Here is a 23,170-nt window from a genome sequence, read left to right on the forward strand (position 1 = left end):
AGATGGGGGCACCAATGCTTCTTGAGGGATCTGGATTTCCTGAGGCTCCTGATTAGCTTTGTGTTTGTCTGTGCCCAGTTTTAAGTCTGGTTCCGTGACTGCCGTGATGATTTTCTGTGGCTGCTTTTCCTTCTGCTCTTGGCAGCTGAGTGAAGCTGCGGTGTTACCTGTTCTGTTATTTCATATTCTGCATATCTTTGAGGCTTATCATCAACTGCTTAACAGGGAACGCATGCAAGCATTTGAGGAGAAGATTAGCATGTACTCTGATATTTTAACCCCATAGTATTAAGACATCTCTTGATATCCACCTTACTGACATACATAATTTGTATTCACTCCAGTTGCCCCCCCTCCTTGAGTAGATTTCTTTTGCCTGTATCAGGGATGTGTGATTTATGTGCCGACTGGAGGAATGCAAGGCTTGCTCTCTGCCTGTGCGCTTGTGTGGAAGGGAACTTAAAAAACCTATTACAATAAAATATTACAGTTGATTGCTGGATCACTCCCAAAGGAGTGAAACCTCAATTGAAAGAAATGTTTTGACTTTGTATTTTGTGAGGATCTGCCACTGGACATTCTTTTGAACACAAACTCTGGTGTGGTAGCAAGCTACTGGTGTGTCACATACAACAAATAAAGAAGATCCCCCAAAATAAACAAAAGCGCTACCTTGGGTTTCATGCCCCTATTCTGCAACAGCTATGCAAACATAACCTTTAGATTGGGCAGGATCCCAAAAAATTGGCAGGAAACTTTAGGCGGCAGCTTGAAAGATGAAGATAATCAGTTTAAAAGGGCACCCTCTACTTAGTGGAGTTCAGATATCCAGTAATAAAAGCTAATTTTTGTGGATTTTTTTGAAAGAATGAGAGTGTTTTCTTTGTGTTCATGTTCTGTGCTTTTAAAAAAATCACGCCTGAAGAACACTGATAATCTGAAATCTAGTTTTTGGTTTAGGGGAAGAAGGCAGGACCTTTGACAACTTTGTAGTCACATTTTGCTCCTTACTTTGAAAAAGATTCAAGAGAATCTTAGCAAGGTATGTGCCAAAAAGAGACCCCCTCTATTCCTGAATATTTTATCCCTTTCTGTAGATGTGGACCTGGAATGGTTATAAAACTCTGTGGTTAGACAATGGCTAAGAAAAGCCTAAATGTAGGAAACCACCATGGATCCTGTTTCTGCTGAAGTCAGTGGGAATTTAACCAGAATTTTGGACTCAATCAGCCTTGTTAGTGAAGACCTATTTCCAGATGCATTACACATTGGAAATGCCCAAGGTGTTCTCCCTGTCAAATTGAGGTAATTAAAAAAAATCCAAACAATCCAACCAAAAACCCCCCCAAAATCTCCCAAATTCAGGCTCTGGAATAACCATTTATGGAAAAGACTACTCCACACCTGTAATCTTTGAAATCTGTCAATATAATCCAAAATGTAAAGGAATTTTTGCAGGGTAAAAATGGAACACCAAACGTTTTTTGATTATTTTAAGGCTGTATTTTAGCAGGTGCTAAAGAAGGATGCCTTGGCAATGTTGAAGGACCAAATGTTTCTCCCCAAACCTAGCATGACTGTATCGCCCACTGGATGAGTTAAAGCGGGGCTGCAAGTTGCCTTAGGAATTATATCAGCCCCTGAGTGCAATTACTGTGGCAGTTACTGTGTTGTGGTTGCAAAATAATTATTAGAAGTAATTTGAAAACCTGTGCTTCCGGGAGCATAAAGTAGAAATAGTAGAATAGATACACCCTGCGGTCTCTTACAGTAGGTAATATCCATGCTAGTGTTATTCAAACTAGTATGCAAAAGTTACAGAAAGTAGCCTTAGAGAAATGCAAACAGAGCCCCTCACTCCTTCCTCCAGGCTCATGAATTAGTCTTTTATTAGGGAAGAGAAGGAGGGCAAAGCTGTATCTTCTGCATACGTGGCTCAGGTTATTTTGGTTTTGTGGTGAGGTACTGCACGCCTTTTACGTGATATGAGTCTTGTGATGAAGGGCGTGAATAGAGGCATGAAAGAGGCATCTCACTTTTGGGGGCTTGATAACAACTAATTACTGCTTAATGTAGATTGTAACTAAGCTGATCTAAAAATAAAAAAACGACATAAAACTCCCAACAAATGCCAAAGAACTCTGGCAACATCCACCAGATCTCTCCCCTCTGCATTTATAAAGGACCTGAGTCCTATTAGTGAAGAAAGTTTCAGTCACTGTTTAAGTCAGTAGGAGATAACGTCCCAGCAAACATTTTATACACTTCCTAATGAGCTCTAATTATTACACTGTCAGTTTTCCTAAACTGCAATTAGGTCTCCATTGTTAAAGTACTGCTGATCAAACAGCTGCAACCACGTGAAGCAATATCATCTTTTAGTAGTTTAAGTGGCCTGTTTCTTTCTTGAAAATTGCCCCATCCTTAGCTCTCTAGCGTGGCGCTTGGTAGCAGGAGCCAGTGGAGCATTCGTTCCTCCTATGGAATTCTGCTGGGAAAATCTTCTGTCATCTAAATTGCAGTCACTGGTATGCAACTCTGTCCTAAGCTGATGTTGCTAAAGAGCCATTCCCATTTAGCTGATGCCGAGTGCAAACATTCCTGCAGTTCTAATACAAATATACCCTGTAATGCCACATTTTACTTTCGTAATTCACTGGAGCTGTTTGTTGTTAAGTACTCAAGGAATCTGGTACACGTGTGTAATGTTCAATGCCTACAGAAAATAAAGAAAAGTTGCACAAGGCTTTCAAATACTAGCTCTTGCTTGGTAGGTAAGATGCTAATTCAAAAGCCCCAAATTATAAACTTTTTCAGTTTGGAAAACACTGATTTGTTCAGTTGGACTGTGGGAGGAAAAGGAATTCAGAAGATACTCAGACATAAGCCAAACCAGAAGGAAAGATGGAGAGTGAGGGGAAGCATTTTAGTTTTTTTAGGGTGCTTGTACTGCTGTTGTGATATCTATTAACATTCCTGCCTGCAATCTTTCTGTCAGGTTTCTCAGGTCCATTTTCTTGCAGGAAGAAATCGTAGGTTGCAATATCGTGCTGTTTTCTGCATGCTCTTTTCTTCAGCACATTGATGGTGACAGAGCAACATCTGTGAGCAGTGACGGCTGGCCAGGCGGGTGCAGGTGTTCCTAGCAGACAGTGGCCAGGCAGCAGATAGGAAATGCTCGGTGCGCTGCTCCCCTCCAGCATCCAGAGGCTAAAACGTTACGGGGTCTGGAGGGAAAGCAAAGATTTGCTCTGGATGATATCAACATTTTTTCGTACATGCTGCTGTTGGGCACTGTACTTGTTCAGTTGCAGAGTCTGCCTCGGTTTATCTGGTGAACCAGCACAAGGTGTTGGTGAACTTGTGCTTTCTGGGCATCAGTCAGAGGCCTGTGATATGCAGGCTTTGGGCAGCAGAACAGGATGAATTTAAATCCTGCCTCTTGCTAAATTGGTACTTATATTTGTTGAGTAGCACAAGATGGCTTTAGGCCCTTTTGGTTTTGTTTTGTTCAGGTAATGACACTGTGCCCCGAGCTGTTTTTTGCAGCAGTGGCCTGTCAGTGTCCCCGCTCTGTGTGGGCTGATTGCTCCCTCAGAGAAAAAAAATGACGAGTGGGCAAGCATAATTACAGCCTGATGGGGGCTCAGGATCAGACCTGGAACATGAAATCAGTTTGAACTCCACTACTGAATTACTGATGTTGCAGGTTGTCCCTGTTAACTTTTATAAAATAAAAGGTGGTATTTTCTGCAGTGAGTTGGTGGTAGTGAAACCAAAGGCTCTCTTTTTTTTTTTTTTTTTTTTTTAAATAGAGCTTTAAGCATATGTGAATACATCTATTGTGACAATTTTGATGGTAGAGAAATTACCCTTTTGCTACAGTGCCACAAAAGAAGAAAACCAAGCAAGCCACCTCTGCAGCTGGTGATAATTCCAGTGCAGCAAATGGAAATATGTGCTAAGGACTGCACGTCCGTAGCAGCAGGAAGCTGCTGATAATTGTTGCTGTTTTAGTGGATGAAGGTGATGTGGAAAACCCTGGACAATTCCGTAACATGCTGCATGCCAATAAGAGGGTATTACTTCATTTCCCCCTTGGAGGAGGTGCGAACTTAATTGTACAAGGCTTTTGGGGTTTTGCCTATTCTCCGTATCATCTATTTATAGTTCTCATTAGCTCTTATTTCAGATTGGCTGATGATAGGACTGCTGTGGAATAGTGTAATTTTAATTTGCCATCCTTGCAGGAGGTTTTAGATTCAACTAACCTAGCTGTATGGCAATCCCAGGTGTTGCAAGGAGTAGGTACAACAGTCTGTGTTTTAAAAGGCTTCGTGTAATGTGGGAGCATGTGGATAAAAGCATTTTACAATGTAACATGCCCAGCACTTCTCCTCCCCAGTGTGTTGTCCGACATAAAACAGATCAAGCTGTGAAGGATTACTGAATAATCTTTTTTATTTTTCTGAGAATGGAAACGTGTTGAAAGTGTTCTCACGCCATTGAATTAAGGCCTAGATATGAGACCAAAGTGAGGAAGAACAGATTTGACAAATGACTAGAGAGCAGGGAGATGTTCTGAAACGCTGCCGATGTTTGCTTTAGGGATAAGAAAGGTAAATTTGGGAGAAGACTCAAGTGGTAAGTGGGTGTGGGAGAGATCAGAGAATGTTTGAAGAAGAATCTGATTAGCAAGCTGCAAATGTTAGATGAATTTTGGGGTTTTTTTCCGAGCTAATTTGTTGCTATATTAAAATTTCAATAATTTGCAGCTGTAATCTTTATACAATACTCTCGTTTTTCTTAATGTCAAAAGACTGACACATTACAGTCGCAAAAGCAATGTATTAGGTAAATTGAGGGAGTACCACTTGCATTTTGAGGTTACTTTTTATTGAACTTCCCTTTGAAATAGATAGAGCCTCACTCCAGTACCTCCATACATCACCTCCCATTCAGCAATCTTAATTTGAAAATAACTAAACGTGTCCTTGTGTTAAAGTACACAACCCATTCTGGTTCTTTCCTTGAACCTAATTCCTGTTTGCCAGTTCCTGCACAGCTGTGGTTTCAGTCCTTACTGATCCCTCAGGCACTGGGAGCCCGTTTGGGTCCCGGGCCCTCTCGTGGTTCTGGTTCTTGAGAAATGTTCATCTTTTTAGAGGTGCATGATTACAGATATAGGTAGAAGCCGACTACTTATATTTACTGTTCTCCAAATTGCGGTGAGCATGTGGTCACCAGCACTGATAAAAAGATTTCCAGCTGCAAAGCATCTTTGAATATATGGCAAATACATGTACTTGGACATGGATTTGGATTGAGTGTCTGAGCTTAGTGACTGATGTTTAGTCTTGCAATGTAGCAAGGATTTAATTTATTTTTTTTCTGTGCAGTGTGCTGCTTTTGAGTTGTTTTTTTTTTAAGGCTACTTTTAAAATTGCTATTTGCTATTTTGGTATTTTGAGATAAATATATTATCTTCTATTAAATTCTGCTAGTAGATTAAATTCAATTATCGATTAAATTAGATCTAATTGTTTAATGTGTATTTAAACATTGTTGGCTTTTCTTAACAGTGTTTTTTTCCCCCACTTGTTACCTCAGATAGGCAACCAAATAATCACACAAGCTTGCTGGACTTTTCTTTGTTGTTAGCTAAATCAGAGCAGGGATTATGGTTGGATTCCACCAAAGTGGGGGCTAACAGCATTGGTATGGCAGAATACTCCTGAATCGTACATCAGCGTGTGAGGTAATCTTTAATGAATATTTTGCAAAGCCTAAGCTATTGCAAATGATTTTGAGAATTCAGTGTTAAATAAGATGTCTAGGCGTATTGTCCAATTTTTTCAACACCTATGTTTGTAATATTTTCTAGCTCTCAAGTTAATGGAAATATTTTAACCATAGTATGATGCTAAATTATTGTGGGGAAAAAAAAAAAGCTAAAAATTAACCTTTGACCATAAAATTGAACTTTGCAAATACATTGATAAATTAGTATTTGTATACAACTTTCTGATCCAGTTTTTAGTACTAGATATGGTGTCTTTGTGCACCTCTTCTGCAAAATGTGCCTCTGAGCTTGGGAATACATGAATGTTCTTGATGGGTTTGGCTGCTCTTGTTCTTGAAATTCCCGAGCAGTGATGCATAATTTCACAATGGTAGATGAGGTATACTACTTAGAACTTAAATTTTAGGTTGAAATTGCCCATATTAGGATTTTTATGTTGGCTTTTTTTTTTTTTTTTTGGCTATAAACCCAATATTTAATAAGTTCCATACTTGAAAAGGACTCTTTTTTTTTCGGCCTTCAAAAATTATTTGAGCATTAGTTGATGTATGGGAAGTAATTAGGTCATTGAAACAAGACTAATAGTTTAAAGAATTTGTCTTAATGGGATACAGAAGTTGAAGTGATACTTCTGAAAAGATTTTGTGGATGTTTAAAATATTTTTTGGTGATTCAGAGAGGTGAACTTTAAAGAATAAAAGTATCTTTCTCTACAAAAATATTTGTCCAGTGTTTTTGTTTAAAATAAATATTCTTGTGTTTGTTTAGCAGAGTTGACTCGGCTTTGGTTGGTTACCATAGTTCAGCATTGTTTTTGCATTTCCATGTGAATTTCTAGTAATTCCCAGGCTTGGTTCAGGTTTTGGGGTTCTTGTCGTATTGCTTCCGTTAGCTGCCTGTGGAGCAGGCAATTCTTCGTTGAATTTGGAAAAACATCAAACATGACTTAAGTCTTGATCTAATATCCCTCAAATGTCACTCACTGCTCAAAAATCAAATAGTATCTAGTAACACAGTGGCTGCGGACAGAACCAAAAGATAAAAGGCTTCGCTTCTTTTAAATTAGTTATCTGACGGATAGCTACTATGGCAGGTCAATGCTGATTGTATAAGCTAATATGCTGTTCAAAGATGTTTTGAAAAACGAGGAAAAAATTAGAATCAAAATCTGCTGCAGTGATAGGGGGAGCAACTTTAGAATTATAATATGCTGCAGTGGTAGGCGGAGCAAGGACAGCTTCATAGCATTTTCTAGCTGAGAGGTTCCAGCTGAGTGGTGAAGTTCAACTGTTGTTTTGTGTAGCTGTAGCTGTGCAGTAGTTGGTTCTTGGTTTGTGTTGTCAGCAAAGTTGTTCCCTCACCTCTGGTTTCCTGTTTGCTGGCCGCCACTGCTAATACTAACAATTTTTCAGTCTTGTCATGAAAGCTGAAAGCAGTAACTGTGTGCCTGGGGTTCCTGAGGAGCTCAGTTAATCTTCTGTAGGGTTTGGATTGGAAGAATAAAAGGCTAGGAGGATCAAATAGGTGTTGAGTTTTGGCCTGACCTTGACTTCTTTGTCTGAATTACTTCCTTTATCAGCCTTTGTTACTTTGTTTGATCCTGGTCCCCTGCTTAACCCCAGCTTCTGCCTTTTGCCGCTCCAGTTATATAGATGCAGCCTTCACTTGTAGGTTGGATTGTTTCTGCCCAACGAAAATGCTCTCTTAAGCAATAAAATTACAAATAAATCTATAACTTAATTGAGTCTGGTTAGTAAATGAAGTAATTTGGTAGCCTCGCATAACCAAGAGCAGTACTGTACTGGAATATAGGCACTCTAGAGTACAGGGTTCATGAATTAAGATAAAATAGTGTGTTTTTTGTCTCTGAGTGAGTTCTCTTAGTTGGTTTCTGTTTAAAAGTTGATGGGGTTGGAGAAATACAAGTAAGGGTGAGAAAGAAATTCATATTAGGGTATTGACAAATTTAAACCCTAATTTCATACACTGGAGATGTTGATGAAGCTTTTGATAAAACTTGGGTTTGCATGCACTTGAACACTGTGTTGGTCATCCAGAAAATCTGAATGTGGCACGTACTGGAATCTTCATTCCTGTTTATTGCAGTTTCATATTTAATGACTAGAGGGACCAGAAGGTACTGTTGACTGTTAGAAGTTATTTTTTGGTATTATGTGGGCTACCTGGGTAGATAGAATGACTTTGAGAATGTTCCTTGGAAAAAAATATTTTAAGTCATTTGATGGATGTTTAAATTGTATTCCTTAAATAGTGTTACTGGATAATACCTGTGCATAATTAGACTAATTTTGAGCTAAATTTGCTCTTTGTTTTTTTTCTCATTTCTTTCTTGACAGGAGAAAATGGCCAAAATGGAAGTCAAGACATCACTTTTAGATGACATGATAGGGGTGGGAGATATGGTTCTTTTAGAGCCACTTAATGAAGATTCCTTCATCAACAATCTGAAAAAGCGCTTTGATCACAATGAAGTATACGTGAGTATATGTTCATAAATAACATCCTATGAGGAGCTATGTTGTCATTCTTATAATATGTGTTTGTTTATTTATGAGGATACACATAGACTGAATGCCCGAACATAATCTATTGTATTAGGGATATTTTAAACCTCACTTGTGCTGTAGTCTTTCCTGTACTGCATTGTTTGCATTTGATCTTTTCCATCTGAGATATTTTTCCTTTTTCTTTTTCCCCATCACACAACATGGTGGACTTCTGATTTACATAAAAAGCAGTTCCAGAACTGATGATGACAATAACTTTGATTCTTCTGTTGTCAGAGGACGTTGCAGTTATAAATAATTCACTTCCAGGATGTTAGAGCAGGTTGATGTAGAAACAGTATATGCTTGGAATATGCTAGGGCTAGCTTTGATTTGCAAAAAAGTTATGTTTATTAGAATGGCTGGATTTTAAACTAGAAACAATGAGCTTGGATATATGTGGAAGTAATCAAAATCTTCAGGCATATTAATCTTAATAGGAGAGAGGTTGTGAACTGACAGTTGAAACACAGGCTGGGAATGAAGAGGCAAATTGTGATTCCAGTTAAGCCTTTCATTTCCTGCTTCATCTCTCTTTGTTCCATTTTTGTTAAAATGTGCACAGTATTGTATCTGTTGTACTGCTGAGGCTATGAGAACATAATGATTTCTAGAGACTTTCCAAGACCGCTAGTGAAAGATAAATCTTTTAAGAGTAAAGCTGAAATATTTAAGCCAAAGTATTACTGTGATCTGCAAGCAGTTGTGTCTGCAGTTTATTATAATCAAATGGATGTGTTCTGTACTTAATTATAACTTAGCCTTCCCCCTCCCCATTTAATTTTAGTGTGACTATATTTTTCCTTCTTGCTAAGCATTTGAACCTTTGTGGTTTCATTATACTTTTTCCTTTCCATCCTCCAGTATGGGAGGATCTGTATTATTTTTGTTTGCTTCTTTTATCCCTTAGTCTGTGCTTTTGACCTCTGCTATTCATTGTCTGCCGCATCTTTCTTTTGGAGTCATTTTCCTACTCAGCCATGCCTGTTTCCTTTTCTGTAGGCATTTACTTGGCAATATACAGTTGCATCTATCTGCTATTGTATCACCTCCACCTACTTGTTCCTTAAGTTTGGACTGACAACCAGAAAATTAAAGACGAGGACTCTCAGTATGCATAAAACTTTGTTGGAGAAGAAACCAAACCGATCTGTATTTGTGGAAAGATTTCTTCCACAATAGTTAAAAAAAAAATCTTTCTGCTATCTTTGAGAGTTATGTTTCCAAAAACGTGTGTCTTAAATTTCCCTTGTTCCTTGAAGATGTAGCCTGTTCCCTCTTGGTAGCCCTTAGATATTGATACAGGTATGTAGATATCAGACTCCTCTTTGCTGCCCTTTCATCCTGCTTCTGTGAGTCTTCCATATTCAACAGCTGCACTGGCTGCCTCTGCTGGGATTCAGAGGTTTTTTCAGTTGAGTGGCTTTGATAAACCTGTTTCACATAAGTTTTAGGGTTAACTCTATATTCCTAATACTGACAGTAAAGGTGGGTGATACTGGATCATCTCATTCTACTTTAGCTCAAGAAAATATGAAGGAGAAGAGAAGGAAAGGGAGCTGTTTGCCTAGAGATTGAAGTACTACCTTGCGCAATCCTTGGGTCATATTTGAAAGTTTTATTTAAAGCACTGAGGATAGAAACCTATTCTGTGAGTGTACCCTAGACTAAGCAGTCTCTTAAGAAGGATTGCTGTAAGTCAAATCTTTAGAAAGATTTTTTTTTTTAATGTAAACTACTGTGAATTGCAAAGTATTTAATTACATGTTTCTACTTAATTTGGATTGGATAGCTTTTTCTTGAAAGAAATCAGTTTGAATAACAAATGGGTAATCTGTTTTATTTTTATCTGCTATTGCATGCTAGCTGACAAGCATGTTCAAACACACAGTCCTTTGAGACGGTGATGGAGAAGCACGTATTTCCCCCAGTTTTGGATTCGGCTGGGCCTGGCACTGACGTGCAATGTAATTAGCTGTATTATGTGCTTTAGCAGGTGAGACAAGGTGTCGCTTTTCTCTAGCAATGTAGGATCATTTGTCTTGCAAGTGGGAAAGCCTAATACGTAAACGTGTTCTGTTGAGAAGCGTGAACTGTTGCCAAAACCAAAGGATTTTTTTTGTTTTATTGTTGGGTTTTTTTCCCTGAATCATTCCCTTACAGTTTGTTGCATATCATTTACCCTTTTTATCTCCAGATTTGTTTGATCATGTGATTATTTTTTTTTAAGGTCTTACAAGTACTGTTTGTGAATCCATGCTATGGAGGCAAAACATTGCAGATCTTTGCAAGTATTAAAACATTCACTACATCACAGATGTTTACGTCTGTGCCACATGCTGTTACCAAGTGTATAGGTTACTAAGTTTGTGACTGCATGGTTTTATTTACCAAAGCACCCAAGAATAATATCTCCTTTTCCTATCAGTTGGGTTCTGCTGCCCTGCAAATTTCATGCCACTGTTGCATATTTTAGAAAACTTTTAAAACAGTAAGAGTTGGAACGGAGCTCACAGTAACAACTGCATGTTAATTTTCAAGTGCAAACTCTTCTCTTCCTTCTCCTTATTGCTACCCACTCTCTTCTCCCCAAACTTCACTCATGAAAACTACACTTTGCATTTCTGTTTTCAGACTCAGATGAGCACAATGAAGCCTTTGTTACATCTGGAAGTAATGTTTGTTTTGCCATGTAAAAGCCATAGTTTGCATGCTATCCAGGGGAAACCAAATTGGACTATTAAAGAGCTACCGTTGGTGTTTAACAAAGCTGCAGATTTCTTCAGCTCCAACAAGCAACACGAGTTGACCTCTCGGGATCCATTCAGAGGGCAGTAGGAATGGATTTGTGCTTTCATGGCTCAGTTGTGGGGTTAAGTTCACCTCTCATGTCAGTGCTCCATTGTAGGCATTACCAAAAGTTGTGTCAAAGTTTAAAAAAATGAAGTCAAACTGAAGCCATATGAATGGATCAAAACATTTCTACAGCAGAAAACCAGGGCTTACTCAAGATCAATTTCTAAGCAGCTTTCTGTAGACTGATGGCTGTGTCTGTGCTACATATGTTAGTTTTAAAATGGAGTTGCAGTTGTAACCTGCAAAAGGGTTTGTTGTGAAGCATGAGACCTGTAAATTGAATAGCTTTGAAAATGCTGTAAATTGGCCAGACATTGCATAATCATGTTAGCCAGTCTTGGTAGGTAAATGTGAGAGTCAGATCGAGCCATCAGTGAAGAGTGCTAAATCTCTCCCCGTAGCCAAAGATGACAATATAAATGGGCTCATTGCACTGGAAGAGAATGCAATTTTTGTCTTTTCTAGTCTCTTTCACAGTAGTTATGTTTGACGCTGAATGTTTGATGTTGGAGATCCTAGTGCCAGCTCCATTTACCCCTTTGAAATTCCAGATCTTGTCCATAAGAGCTCCCCTTGCAAGAGCATTCACATCCTGATCCCCTGACAGTCCTCTTATACCACCCTGGGCACGGTCACTGTAAGCCCTTCAAGAAAATTAGCTAAGCTGCATGCCATGGTGCAAACAGAGCAATAAGAATACTCCTAACAGTTAGAGAACACGCTACAGCTTGATTACCTGTTGTTCAATTTTATGTGTATGTGATGGAAAGTTTAATGGACTTGGGTGTTATGTTGCATACCAGAGTGCAAAGCTGGAGGCTGTGCCTATAAAAATACGCATGAAGGCTGGTGGAGCTGGAGTTTGGCCAAATATTCTACTAAAGACCATCAGATTCCGCAGTAATCTCATGCTGAGTGGCTTTGGGGGGGGGGAAGGTCTCATTGGGTAACACGCATGTGTTAATTGGAAATGGGAATCTTGGAGTTTAGTCATGTCTGGAAATGTCTGAGGTATGTCTGACCAAGAAAAATCTCATTAAAAAGCTGTAATTGTTTATTATATTCTTTTTGCAACACTGAAACTCTTCATTGATAAAATTTGCATTGTTTTTTCACAAAAGTTCTTTTCTGTAAATATCAGTAACAAAAGCTTGTGAGAGTTTGACTTTACAGAGTAAAAGGTGGCTCATGGGCAATGCAGTTAGCAAGTAGAAAAACCCACAATGTTGATTATATGAAGGTTCCAGAGAGCAGTTTGTGCGGTTAAATTGCGTGACCTAGAGACCGCATGGAAAACTTCAAATACATTCATAAGATTCAGTTTGTATGTCACTGATGAATTCAACTCATTCTGTTGAACTCCCTTCCTGAACTTTTCTTTTTTTTTTTTAAATTTTTTTTTAAGTTGGCTGAAATATGCTCAACGAATCCAGCTCAGCAATTATTTTTCCTTTGTATTTTGGGATGATGACAAATGGGAGGGGGGCATCTCTCTATATGTGTATTTACAGTGACTCATGAATTGTAGAGATTTGGGTTAAATTGTAGCATATGTATTGGTCTGAAACTTATCTTTGTACTGGGTTTGTTGCTTTGTGAGATGTGTGGAAGTGGCCAGGGAGGTGTGAGGAGCCTGGAGGGGAGCGCAGCTGCGTAGGCTCACGGGAGTCAGCCTTTAGAGGCCAGATACAGCTTAATTGTGCTGCCCTGCACATTTTTCCCCACAGTTATGTTGTTTCTTGAAGTCCTCCCAAATTTGTAGAGGTCAATGTTTTGTTCCTTACAACAAAATGTTTGTTTGCTTTTTGTTCTTACAACAAAACAGAATCTTTCTCTGATGTCAGCGTTTAATTTGTATTTTCTGCGCGTGGAGTTTGTGGGCTGCTTTGGGCAGGAACAGTCTTATGGTACTGAACACATGTTGTTTTATCACTGCAATATTAAATATTTGGCATTCCAGTATAATAACTCAGTGTTAGCTGTTTGAGGTAGCATCCTTGTGGCCGCCTTCTGGTGGCGTGGCTATTGTGGTGTGCTTGTTTCGCAGACTGAGCTGCTTCCTGTTGATCTCTGTTGCTTTGATATTTGAGGGGTAGCCTTTTTCTTTCTGACTTGACTTTACTCCACCATGTTTGTCTGTATTATTGATTCACTCCGTTTTCAGCTACCTTACAATATTTAGGAGTTTACTGAATTGCTGTCGAGCATAGTGGCTTTGTTCCTGCTGCACTCGTACCTGGTATTCCAGATGTTACATTTGGAAGAAGAGAGTGGAGGACGGAATTATGAGACCAGTTGTCTTGGTCTGCATTGGCCTTGTGTAACCATCCCTCCATGTAACTCTGCTGTTGTGAAGAACAGAGTTTTGTGGTTTGGGAAATGTAAATACAGCTTGCTGGGAAAATCTTCATTGTAGTATGATTGAGTGATTGTTAAAGTTCAGTTTCATTCTCAATTTCATTACCTTCTGATGTCAGCATGATCATGTTGGTCTTTAGTATGTCGTTCCTGAGGCCAGATGGAGTCTTTTGTTGGGTTTTGAAGTGGGTTGTTTTTCCCTGTGGTTTTGGGTACGTGCTAGCTGCATGCATGTCTGTCGGTAGCAGGTCTGTGGCTTTGCTGCTCCTGCAGCAACAGGCAGAAGAGTCTATCCCCCTGCCAGGCCCGGCCCTCTTGCAACTCGGTGTATTTACTTGTGTTTATCCAGTGAGTCCAGCCTGGACTGCTGGTCTTCCTTTGGGAGTTTGAGTAGTGGCAGGTGTGGTGACTGAGTCATTTCTTAAAAGGCAGGATGGTTTGAGAGCTGGAGCAGAGCAGCCATCCATCCGCCTGCGATGGGAGCCCAGGGGACCCGAGTTTCCTCAGATCTCCTTCTCTTCCTCCCTTGGGGGATGCCTGCGTCGATTTGAGCGATTTTCCCAGCAGTGCCTCAACAGTTTTCCTCTTTAAGGGAAGCTGCTGAGTTGTAGTAATAATATTGTTGCAGCTGCCACAGGCTAGGACCTTGAAGCCTGCCTGCTTCTTCAGATGTAAAGAAGGGTTTGTGTGCCCAAGGCACGTCTTTTCCCGTGATAGCTTGTGGTCTAAGAAGTATTCTGCCTCCCTGTAAATCTAGCTTTACTTGTTGTCTAGATGGAAAACCCGTTGGTCTTCTGTCCCTTTGCATCAGTCCGCTCTGGTAAAACAAACTTTGTAACTTGCCTGGAGTCAGGAGTAAAGATTTTTGCAGCCAGCAGGTTGGTTACTTTTAACCTTGAAGGGCTTTGTGGGAGGAGAGTTACTTATCTCAAGGCATTGCTTTGTTTCCTTTCCTTTTTGTATGGCTCCCACGATGCCAAGTGTAGCATTTGTAGGGCTGTATGCAGTATCTGCATAAAGGAGTAAGAAAACATGAATAAGGATCACAGAAAATTATATGCATACTGTGGGCTCTGTGTAGGGGTCTTCTCCATCCCTACATGGTCTTTCTTTTTTGCATTTGATGTGACACTTTGGAAAAAAAGAGAGAAAGTGGTGTAGGAAGTGCCTCCCATAGGGCCCCAGGGAATGCTACAGTGATGGCTTTGCCCCAAAATGTAGTGTGATGATATTTTGGGCATTTTACTAGTGGTTTCAGTGCATGTTATATGAAATAAAAACCCCAAATGAAGATTAATGAAAGATTGGCAAATAACAGAAATAGAAGAAAAAATACCCAAGTATTGTAAAAAACCGTGGTTCTCACCCTGAAGATCATAGCTTAGCCTTGGCTGCAGCGTGGTAGGATACTCTTCTTCCCCCCACCATGTTTTATTCGTACAGAAATAACGAAACATTTTGTAATGAGTGCCCTTGCTTAATGTTTCCACCAATGGTTTCTTGGCACAGACACTATCCAATCTCCAGCTACTGTTTGCTTATGAAAACAAGTCTTTATCTTTTGAAAAGTGAGCAAGTACTGAGGTTCTGGGGTATTTAAATAAATTTAAAGAACCTTTAAAACGTCTCATGTCTGCTTTTGGGTTGACTTCCTCATCACTTACTTTACAGGTTTTGTCTATAATTGCATCTTGTGCAGGAATTCTGTTTGTATAAAAACATCCCAATGTAGTCAGAGAGGCGGATGGCTGAGATGATTAATCTGCTTTGTTGATAATAACATTAGAGTCTGTCATAATGATTGTGAGGTTAGCAGCAATATTCACCGAGCAGTGGAGAGGTTTCTGCGCCCTCAAGAAACTCGGAAGAGAAACCTGAAAATCTCTGCACATGCATCCCCTTTGAGTACTCGCTTCAACTTGCTGTGTGGGTCTTTCTTGGCAAACATACTTTTTCTTGGCTCTTACTTCAGGGCTTGAATCTGAAACAGGTTGCAGTATGATTAGGGGCTTGATCCTGATCGGTGCAGGTTACCTGTAGCTTGTTCAGACTGCTGCTGTTTGCGCAGTGACTTGGAGGATCAAGCCCATATCAAAGAATAATTTAGCAGTCTTATTATCCTTTTTGACATAGGTTGCCTGTGTCGTGATTGTTTGATTTGGGATATAGATGTGTGTTTCTACCCATTTGAGCTTTGTTTCTTGAGTTGTCCTACCAGCCTTCAACATATTTAGTACATGACTGTGATACGTACCAGTGCTGAATTTTGTCTCCTCTAGCAATAAGATGGTTTTGCTTGACCTGTGGATACTATTGCCTCAGTTTCTTCTTTCGCTTGATTCTCCCTCACCCTCAAAATTTCAGGAACTCACCCAGTGTTCTTCTCTATGTAATTCTCTTTACAATCTTTTCTGTCTTGTCCAGGTTTTGCAAGGCTGCCTATCATGATTAATAACTATTAAGCACATATAATAGCCTACTGGGATTGGGTTTTTTCTATTACAATGTACAGAATTTGTCCACTATATTCCTGGGGTGAAAATACCATGTCCAAGAGGGTGGGCTTGAGCAAGAGAATTTCAATCATCATGGGGAATAAGCTGTGTTTGTTCAGAAACCCAGTATTGTATTTCTTCACTCATACAAACATAATTAGAAAGGACTTCTAACTACAGTGAAAAATATTAAGTAGTATCAAGGAGAAGGAGAGACAGACACGAAGTATGAGAGTCTGGTTTGTATTTTCAGTTTACCGCAGACTAGCCTTTGGAAAAGGAAATTTTTAACATTGACTTCCCTTCCAGTGAGGGCTGTAGAGACAGGCCTTCTCATCTGTAGCATCTCACTGATTATGGCAGCCTCTTTAGAGCTGATCCAGGAGCTTTGGAGAGATGCTGTATTTGCTGGGAAAGACTAATGAGAGGACTCAAAGCACAGAAGTTTCTTTTGCTAACTTAAGGACTAGTGCTATGTGATGCTGTGTGAGTCCAACCCTAACTGGGTATGGGAAAATCCACACAGAAGCTCCTGGTCAAGGAAATAAACCTGGTTTTTTCCACTCCATCAGTGCTCTTTGGGATCCTGGGGTTGTGCCTGCATAGTTGCTTGCAGATGGTACCTGGAGGCTCTGCTCGTGCTCCAGGCTCCCTGAAGCAGGAGGCATTGGCTGAATGCAAAGTGCAGCTGCACGGCTTGGATCACAGGTAGAGTTTATTTTGTATGTGCTGTCATGAAACAGTGCAGGCAAGCCCTTGAGTATTACAGGATGAAGTCCTGGTTTGTTTGTGTTTTTCAAGTACCCAGCCCATCCCTCTCCACCAAACAATTCAAACACCTACATTGTGATACACAGCATTACAGTAAATCAAAGACCCAGAAACAGTAATAATGATCTTAAGGTGGTTTTACTTTTAGTCTTGATGTTATTCTTTTTCTCATTTTTTTCAAACGTAGTCTCTTGCAACTTTGCAAGTGTTTCCAACCTGAAAAAACACAATGGACCAGAAGCAGGGTGCATTTAGTTATGTTATTGTGGCCAACCACAATGAAAACCAAATTTGAGCACACAGCATGACAGTTCAAATAAGAGATGGTATTTTAATAAGGTACTGATCTAGTTGCTAATGTTTATTAAAATGAGAAACTTCATTATTGAGTAACATTGTGGTGTTAAATTTGCCAGGTTCTGTTTGAGTTTGAGACGGTTCAGAAAGCAGAACGTGTAAGCACAGGCTGCCTCCGCGTCTGCCATCTCCTTGGCCTCAGCTGTTCTGAGCATGCAGCGACACATGTGCTTATGAGCTGGCAAGATCCAGAACTGCAGTAGTTCAGGCAAATACAAATGAAAATGAGTATTATATTAGAAATATAATTTTGCACATATCATATTAAAAAACAAAACCAAAAACTCAAACCACCTTCCCCCCCCATCCCCTTGCAAAGAAAACTGCTGCCCAAGCTTTGGTTCCGGATTTGTTCCAATAAAATCTAGTCACACTTCTCTTTGATCTTATTTCTTTAATGTCTCTCATTTCAATGACTTCTTTTGAAGGCGTGATCTGAAACTCTTCGGAGTCATAGGAACCTAGTACACTCAAGCATAATCAATACTAAAGTATGCATTATGCATATCTGGAGTATTAAAATTGGTCTGCATAAATGGAGAATTGGTATCCACCCTAGTGATCTCATTTTACTAAAATTTCTTTGTTTTTTGTTTCTGTGCTCCAGCATTTAAAAAATAAATAAACAGAAGAACTTTGCTGGGCCCTGGGAATTTAGCACACTTGCAGGGTACATTAGCAGTTGGGAATTTTACAGCAGGAGCGACTTGTGGGCAGCAGCAATTTTTCTGGACTTGTTAGAGGCTACCACGGGTAAGAAGTTTGTTTTTAATAGAGCTGACAAAAGTGATGTGGAGTATGCTTCCAGAAGGTTTTCAGCAAATCTGTGTAGATGCTTAATGATTTTAAACTCAGAAGTTTTGATTTTAAATGATTTTAATGATCTTTAAAACAGAGGGTTGCTTTGCAGAGGATGCCACGGATCCAGAAAAGCTTTTAAAGACGCGAAGCAGGCTGTTACAGTAGCCCCAGCTCTGCAGCTCCTGTGCTGCAGCCTCAACTGCTGTCACTAACATTCCTTGGCTTCTGCAGCTGCAATCTTCTCTCTTCTGGGCCCTTGGGATATTGCAAGACTAACTTTGCAAGGAGTAAAAATAACTTTATTAATATACTGTATCCCAGGGTGTGAAATATTCTCCCATAAGCTCTACTAGTGGTATTCTAAAAGCTCCCCTTCTTGAATTGGTCTGTACTGCCTCTTCCCTCTGTATCAGATTTCACCGCAGTGCTTGTGCATCCTGGCTGCAGAGGTGTTTGGGGACCTTTTGCTGGGCTCTCTATAAGGTTTTTGCAACCTCTCGGCTGAAAAGGTCCACAGGCATTTCAGGCAGTTTGCCAGTTTCTAGCAATAGCTTTCCACAGGCCTTGGCTGGGAAGAGGCTGCTGCCTGTAGGTTTCTCCCGAGCAATGGGAGCCTTGTATTGTCTTGCTATTTCAGGCCTCTTCTGAAGCCAGTCTTAAAGCTGTTTGGGTTAGAAAGGCACAGAAAGCCTTGCAAGGCGGATATGAGCTTGAAGCAGTAGTACCACCTTGCCCCAAGTGGTTATGTTGACTTTCAGGCATCAAAGTGTCTTGCTTGTTGCATCTCCAACAGTTCTTCAAAGTGATGTAACAAATATTATTGGCTTTTCCAGTTGAGTTGTGATTTAGAATTTTCTGCCGACTCAGGATCTTAAACTCTTTACTGAAGAGGAATGAGTTGTCTGCATTGTTTTGATGGAGAATGCAGAATATATTGTCATTTGACCTGATGGATATTTGCTCTTTTCTGCAGATGAAACGTTAGTGCATTACAGTGTTGCTGTGCTACATGACAGATGCACTGATAAACGACAAGTGAGAGTCCTTTTGGTTTGGGTTCTGGACAAACACGCCAAGGAGGCAGAATTTGCCTTTGTGAGTTGTTACAATAAAGTAGAAATTTGGAGGAAGGAGTATTATCAAGAGTCTCTAGTTAGCAAAACTTGAGGAGACAGCAGATCTTGTCCAAACTCGCATAACAAGACTATGTCAAAGCCAAGAAAGAAATCGGATCTCCTGACCACATTCTGTGCGTTCATCATCACGAGGCTATTCCTCTGGGGTTTCATTTTTTCCTTAAACAAGGAAAATGAAGGATCTCTTTAGTCCCTGGAGTGCCACGGTATGGTCTCCCACTACTCTTGGGCGTTCTGCTTTCAGCACTGGAATGTTTCTGTGCTCGTCGCTTGCTCAAAGATTTAAGCCATTTATTTTGTTTGTTTATAATAGAGTTCTGGTGGGAAGGCAGATGTTATGTGGGAAAGCTATTTTCCGGATCTGCTTATCCCCGTTATGTGGAATCTCACAGACCACCAGTAGCAAGTAGCTATTAGGCATCAGCTTTGACATAGCGGCATTTTTAGAAGAGGAAATGTATTAGTTCTTGTAATGAGCTTTGCAGCAAAACCAATGATTTCTTGGCATGCTTTGGCTTGGTGTTTAAAATGGACATGAGCATGTCTTTGTTTCTATATAGACATTTGCCCTTTTGAAATATTGGTATTTTAGGAAATGGTTTGTATTTGTTCATGTCTGACAATAAACAGCTGACTTGAATGCCCAAAATACATTGCCTAAGCAATACTTAGCTATGAAGAGATGGTTCTAAATAAATCTAGTCAAATGCCTGTATTCAAAATTAAAAATCAGAGTTTTCACTTTCACTCATCTTTCTTTACCTTGGCACGTCAGGGTACTTCAAGGAACTTAGCAATTAAATTGTATGCTATTATGGTAGCAGAATAGCTGAAAAGGGCAAGTCTTCAAGTTCCAAAGAATTCCTGTTTCAAAATACAGTCTTCAAGATCTGGCCTTCATCTCTCTCCTGCTGATACTTTCCAGCACTGATTTCACAATAGGCTGAATTCACAAATTCTTGAGATTTAGGAGGAAACAAGTTAACATATTAATATTTTATCAGGAAAGAGTCCTAACTGGGGTATGCACGCACTTGTGAAGACTTAGAAAGCTTCTTACTCTTGGGTAGCTTTTATTCTCGCCAAGAATCTGTAGGCTTGCAAACTGCCAAAGCCACGTATGTGTGTTGAGAGCGCAAAGTAAACACTGTAGAAAGGCAATTTTTGCATTTTCTTCTTGTTCAGCCCAAGAGATTGGACATAGAAGGAAAACACTTTCTTCCTTAGGGGGAGGATGACCACAAAACTAGAACTTTTTTTTTGTTTGAATATATATAAGCACGCACTGCAATGTGTGTTTCAAAGAAGCAAAAATCTTAATTATTTGGGATTTTCTCAACAGTCTGTATCTGAATGCCTTTGGGGGTGCTTCCCTCAAGTTGTGGTGTGGGGCAGATTGGAGTTATTCCTCTTAAGTTGCAGCCTGGCTGCCGAGGCTCGCACCTTCAGGCTTGCTCCCCCTCGTAGCACTCTGGATAGACTCTTGGTGTGAAACCAGCCCATTTTGAGGGTACTGGGTCTGTTCTGGGCTTGAATGCACAGGGGGAAATGTTTTGCAGAAAGTTTCTGGCCAGTTCCAAAGGAGAGGAGAAAGCATGCATGTTTAGAAAGGATGAGTCTTGAGCCCAGTTGCTGAAGTATTGTGTTTCATCGCAGCAGCAGTTGTATGATGAGTTGTCAGCAGTGGCTGCTTCTGTTTCATCCTATGGGTAGTAAACACTGCAAGGATGAACTACGAGAGTCTCTGGAAGCCTCATACTATTTGTTTTATCACTGAAGTCTAATTTGTTCAGCTCTGGTTTAAATGGGACAGAAAATACCATGTGAGTTCACAGCTTGCCTATGTGTATGCATGCTATGGAAGATGGGAAATCTTGCTCTCCTGGCTTTCTGCCTAGGACCAAATTTGTTTAGCATTTAGCAGAAAGTTGCTTTAGAGGTGGAAGATAGGGAAGGGTTGCAGCCCTTAGTATTGTTAATTTGTGACTGCAGCTCTGGAGGTAATTTGGTGCTCTACCGAACCTGTTGGTGAGTAACTTGGGCTTCTTGTTGCCTCTGTTCCCATTTTAAAATTCATATTTTAGCACTTCCCTGTAAGGAAAATTGTGGGGATAAATCCAAGCAGTGATTACCAGGCGCTAAGGTGTCATTTAAAAATCATACGTCTATGGAACAAAACATTGTTTTTCTTCAGTAGTTATTAGCAAGTATAATTCAAATTGGAAGACTGTGTTTCACCAGGTGTTATTTATTTATTTCATGGTTGTGGAAAGAGAAACTAAACTCTTGGGGTTTAATTAATCTTTGATCAGTATCTGCAGGCAGGGTGGGATGGGTTTGTGGCGTTTCTTACTACTCAGGTGTATTTGAGTGCAGCCCTTGCAGGTGGAGGGAGGTGTAGGGAGCTGTGGGGCATCCAGCAGTGGGTTTGACGAAGGCAGCTTAATTGTGTCATGTGCTGATGTGGTAATGAGGGTCTACAGTATCAGTCTTTATTCAGCTTAGTGGTGAATGGGACCTAACAGAGTAAAACAACACATCGCTCCATCTGCTTTTCAAGGGTAATGGTAAGTATTTTAAGAATCTGGAAATAAAAATTACGCTTCACGTCTGAGGAACCACAGTAGGACTTCGACTGACTTGAATCCTGACAGTAAATCTCTCTGTTGACAGAAACCTGTCAGAGGCTATTAGCCTTCAGGTTTCTTCCCGGTGAAGCTCTTCTGTGCCCAAGGCTTTGGAGAGATGGCACGGAGCTCCTCCTCGGGTGAGGGAGCGCAGTCCAGCTCCGGCTTTGCCTTTACTTGGTTTTGTATGAGTGTACAAGGGCTGCGGCAAAGCTCGCGTGACATTTGCCATGCAGACAGAGTTGCTTCTTCGTGAACATCTGTGTCCTTTTCCCTTTCCCTCCTCCAACGGAACTAGTCACAGAAATATTGTACGACTGGGCTTTATTTTAAAAAACGTTCGTAAGAGGCTTTCAGTTATGTAGAAATAGCAACTGGGTACTCAACAGTGATTGTTGGGAGAGATCCAAAAGGTGTTTCAGAGGGTATGTAAATATTTATTCATTGCTACAAGTAGGCTTTTTGTTTGTTTGTTTGTTTTTTGCGTAAGTATTAAATGGGAGAATAATATATAAGCAGCAAAAATATGTTAGAAAGAAAAATTCATGATATTTTGTCTTCCTTCAACAGACATACATTGGCAGTGTGGTGATATCAATAAACCCCTACAGATCTCTACCCATTTATACTCCAGAGAAAGTGGAAGAATACAGAAACCGAAACTTTTATGAACTCAGTCCTCACATGTAAGTACAGTGAAGAAGTTTTAGTTTTCATTCTGTCCTGAAACAGATGGTACCAGCTGTGTCTCTCATCAAAAGGTCTGCGTGGATTAAAGCAAACAAAAATCACACCACGGCTCCTCCAAAATGAATTTTCATTAGATCATTCTTATTTTAAAGAGAAGTCAAGATGAGTTACTCTTTCTGTTTCATGTATTTAGATCGTGGTGTGTGCATTTTAGAACATTTTCCTGTAATGGTTAGCAGCAGCCTTTATTACTGCATTGTAAAGTAAGTAGTCTGTTTTCGAGGAAATCTGTTTCTTTCAAAGTCCAGATTGCCTTGTGAAAGTCTCTAGGTGTTAGAAATGTTTGAGTCATATAGTGTTGCTTTTGATATCTGAAACTCTTAATTTCTCTTTGCACAATGCAAAAAATGAAAAACCCTCACGATGAATGCAGAAACATATTGGATATGTCTGAACGGTAACTGTAGGAAAAGGAAAGCTTGGTGTCCTCTCCTCTGTGCTGGGTGGAAATGAGCCTAAGGGGGCAGTGCCACAAATATGTAATGCAAATTTTAAGGCTAAAATATATAGCATATATGGAGACATATACTATTGCAAAATACAATTTGCCTATGATCATAGGCAAATAGATATCATAGATCATAGATTTGCCTATGATCATAGAATCATAGAATGGTTTGGGTTGGAAGGGACCTTAAAGATCATCTAG

General features: G+C 40.0%; 1 protein-coding gene across 4 annotated transcripts in view; it reads left to right on the forward strand.

The window, feature by feature from the left end:
- MYO1B (myosin IB) overlaps nucleotides 1-23,170 on the forward strand; it is a 112,587-nt gene that overhangs the window by 8,416 nt on the left and 81,001 nt on the right. For all 4 annotated transcript variants that reach the window (XM_075756205.1, XM_075756203.1, XM_075756204.1 and 1 more), the window contains 2 exons: nucleotides 8,161-8,301; nucleotides 22,342-22,457. In XM_075756205.1, the coding sequence (XP_075612320.1) occupies nucleotides 8,167-8,301; nucleotides 22,342-22,457 (251 nt within the window). In that variant the 5' untranslated portion in view covers nucleotides 8,161-8,166. The remainder of the gene's footprint in view (nucleotides 1-8,160; nucleotides 8,302-22,341; nucleotides 22,458-23,170) is intronic.

The sequence above is a fragment of the Balearica regulorum genome, chromosome 6 (assembly GCF_011004875.1).
Source record: "Balearica regulorum gibbericeps isolate bBalReg1 chromosome 6, bBalReg1.pri, whole genome shotgun sequence".
Taxonomy (NCBI): Eukaryota; Metazoa; Chordata; class Aves; order Gruiformes; family Gruidae; genus Balearica; species Balearica regulorum.